Genomic DNA, 3849 nt, shown 5'->3' on the forward strand with positions numbered 1-3849 from the left:
GACCATCCCGTTGCGGGCGGCTTCAGTTGGACGTACCGCGAGCGAAAGGGCGTTCGCCAGATTCGTAAGGTCGTCGATCGCCGCGGTCGGTCGATCAAAAACAAAAAGCTCTACAACGTGATCATCTTGGACTTCATGTACACCGGCGGCGACGGCTACCAGTTCGATAAGCTCGATGCAGCCCCGGTTGACACGGGCATTTCGTGGCGGCAACCCGTAATCAACACGCTACGCCAAGCTGAAGCCCTGGACCGCGCGGTCAAACCGAAAGCCGGCGCTCGCGCACGCAAAGTCCGCTAGTAACTCTGGTTGCAGTTTCTCCTACTTGAGAAACGGTACCGTCATGAGGTCAGCGACGGCCTCGAAATCCATCTTCTTTGTGGCCTTCAGCTTGAGAAGCGCGGCCCGCTTGAGGCACCCAGTCTTGCTGAGGACCTTGCCGTTGGGGTCGTACGTTGGGCTGAATCGCTTACATTTTGCGGTAAACGCCGCAAACAATCCCGAGAATCGATGTGCTTCTGAAATCTGACTTGCGCACGCGAATCGGCTCCATCGAGGAGTTTTCGGGAATCAGGTACACCGTGTCGCCCTTAGGCAAGTAGGTCTTCACCGTGGCTTCGCCGTCGATCATCGCCACCACGATGTCGTGCGGTTTGGCTTCGAGGGCCTTGCGCACAAAGATGTAGTCGCCGTCGAAGATGCCGGCTTCGATCATCGAATCGCCGCTCACTCTCAGTGCGAAAACTTTTTGGCTGCGAGAAGCACCCAAGAAGAAGCTGTCGATATGCAGGTTTTCTTGCACGTTCTCTTCGGCGAGAATCGGCGAACCGGCGGCAACACGACCGAGCAAGGGAACCGAGACCATGTCCCCGATGGGACCGATCGGATGCACGTTGTTTTCGACCGGCATCTCCATGTTCACGGGCCGGAGCGCGCGGGACTTGAGACCCTCACGGACGAGGTAGCCCTTTCGCTCCAGGGCCTTCAGGTGATCGTTCACCCCGTTGGTGGACTTGATCCCCATCTCCTCACCGATCTCCCGGATGGTGGGCGGATAGCCCTGCTCCTGGATGCGATGCGTAATGAAGTCGAGTATTTGGCGCTGACGGTCGGTTAGGCCCTGCATGGTTGGCCGGGACCCTATCTGAACACTCGTTTCGGCGCAACACCCGTGCACCGGTGACATTTGATCGGGATCGAATCGGCGCCCGGTGATCGAATCCCCGGCGGAGACGCCGATTTACACCCGCAATGCCGAACCCCATTTCGCCCCCCAACCGGTTATGCTGTTTCGGCCATGGGCTACGACGACGACCGGTCACGCCGCGACGACCGCATACACGACAGACAGAGGAGTCCACGGCCCGAGGGTCGACGCGACGGTCCGAGCCAGCAGGGACAAGAAACACCGGAGCGAGAAGTCCGCACGGTGCGCGACGTGAAGAACAAACACGGCACACGTGTCTCACGCCGGATCACTTGCGTTCGCTGCAAGGCCGACGATCGGGTGGCGTTCATTCCGCGGAACGCCGCGCAGATGCTCTGTCGAAAATGTGCCGCGAGCGAACTCGATATCGCGGATCCAGCCGCGGGGATTCGACCGGAAAAAGAGGCCACCTGCGACGAATGTGGTCGCGTGGAAATGACGACCTTCTTGGATGTGGATCCATACCTTTGCCGCGACTGTCACCGCGGCATTTACTCGAACCAAGACGACCGCAACAAACGCGCCGAACCGGCCGGTGGTCGAACCATATTGCGAGTGCGACGCGATTCATGAGCGCGCTCTTGATGGCCATCGTGCTGTCGAGCACCACGGCCGAAGCGCAACCCGAAATCGAACCTGCAGAAGAGACTGCAGGTTTCATCAAAGGTGAACTCGCCCACGCCGGCGTGATTCGTCTGGTTCCTAAACGAAGCTTTCTCGGCGTCCGCCTGGGCGGCCTGATTCAGGACGAAGTGCTCTACGGCGTGATCGCGCCGAAAGCCGACTTTCGATTGATGCAAGACGCATTGCACCTTGGACTGCATGTTCCGTTTAACGTCGAAATCTTTGCTTTGCGGAGCGCGGCCGATGCCGGGTCCGCCGGTGGTGGTTTTGACCAAGCCGGCCGCTTACGCCCGGGTGATTGGGACGAGCCGCGGGACTTCGTCAAAATCCTTCGCTACATCCGCTACGGCAAAAAGGAAGACCCGGTCTTTCTCAGTGTCGGTCAGTTACACGCATCAACGCTCGGACACGGCCAGGCGATGCGCCGCTACGCATCCAACGTCGACGTGAACCAGTCGGTGGTCGGCGCCGAAGTTGATGCCTACGGACGCTACGGCGGTTTTGAAATGGCGGTTGCAGACATCACGCGCGGTAATGTTTTTGGCGCGCTGGGTTTCGTCAAACCACTCGCCTTCTTTACGGACCATTGGCTGCCGGAATCGCTGTCCGCGGGCTTTACGTGGACCACCGATCAACGGGCGCCTATCACGCTGCAGCGACGACCGCCTGTCGGTCAGTCGATGGTCGGGTCCGTGATCAACGAAGACAACAACACGCGCAACCCGCCGGCGGCCGACACACAAGCTGTGAACATCTTCGGTGTCGATGCCGAAATCAAAGTGGTGAAGACCGACAGCACGGACGTCAAAACTTACGCGGACTATTCGTTCATCCAAAACGCGGGCGGCGGTCTCACGCTCGGCGCTTTGGGCCGCTTCAACTTTCGCTCTTCGCAAGAGACCGTGCATTTGCTTCGTACACGCGTGGAACTGCGCACCTACGATGCGAACTACACACCGAGCTACTTCGACGTGCTGTACGAATACCAAAAGTACCAGTACGCCCAGAATCTGCAGACCACGGGGCCGAACTACCCGACCAAACTGCGGTCGGTGCTCGAGCGCGACGACGGCCGTCACTTTGGCGCGTACCTCGAAGTTAGCTACTCGTTACCGGGCTGGGTAACTCTTGCAGGCGCGGTTGCGATCGATAGCAAAGGCCAAGACAACCACCTGATGCTCCACGCCGAAATCCCGTGGCGCTACCTCGACATCTTCGCCACGTACCATCAGCGCAATTTCGAAAAGCCGTTCACTTTAAACGAAAACGACCTGCTCTACGCCGGTGCACGTTTGCAGATCTTGCCGATCTTGTTCTTGAACGGCCGGGTGCAAAAGTCGTTCGCGTGGGAGACCTCAGCGTTTGATGATCTCGGCGCTTACGGTGAGAACTTTGGTTTTCAGGCCGACGTCGAACTCGGTTTCGAAATGTAAGTTGCGCGTCTAGTCTGCATGGGCTCAGGGGCATTCGTCGTCGGGATTGCGACGGTTGTTCAGCGCGGCGCCGGTTTGCTCGGCCAGTTCCTTGAGCTGGCAATACGCAGGCCGAGAAACCTCAATCACGTCCATCGTGTCGAGTGATGTGAGCGCAGAAAAATCAACCGACGTCAGGGCCGCCTGTTCCACGAAGGCCAAGTGAATCGCCGTCTCCAGCGCCGGCATTCGAATGCGTTCTGTAGTGTTCGATTCGACTGTACTAAGAAATCTTATCCTCCCCACTTCGCGAACCGCGGGGAGCGTGACGTTTTTGCTGTGCGTCAGGTCCAGGTCGGCGGTGATAAAGTTGTCCAGTGACGACAACATGGAGTCACCAAACGGCGCGATCGACCCACTGTTAAAACGCCGCAGCTTGGGTGCCACCAAGGGCCCAGTACGAATTGCATCCGCGGCGAGGAGCTCGGGTGCGTCAACCGGACCCTCCCGGTAAAGCTCGCCAACCCGGGTGAGAGACGGAAGGCTTAGCCGACCGGTCACAAACCCACTCAATGTAATCACAGCGCTCTCGATGAGCTGTGGGAC

The 3849-nt window shown here is 58.7% G+C and overlaps 1 protein-coding gene across 1 annotated transcript; it reads right to left on the reverse strand.

Moving 5' to 3' along the window:
* Positions 1-469: 469 nt before the first annotated feature.
* On the reverse strand, positions 470-1126 carry CHC_T00001080001 (hypothetical protein). Its single transcript, XM_005712464.1, has 2 exons — positions 959-1126; positions 470-910 (listed from the first exon to the last, which is right to left on the reverse strand). The coding sequence occupies exons 1-2, from the start codon at positions 1124-1126 to the stop codon at positions 470-472; spliced, it is 609 nt and encodes a 202-aa protein (XP_005712521.1).
* Between the last annotated feature and the right edge of the window lie 2723 nt (positions 1127-3849).

Source organism: Chondrus crispus, genomic scaffold (genome assembly GCF_000350225.1).
Source record: "Chondrus crispus Stackhouse genomic scaffold, scaffold_879, whole genome shotgun sequence".
NCBI lineage: Eukaryota > Rhodophyta > Florideophyceae > Gigartinales > Gigartinaceae > Chondrus > Chondrus crispus.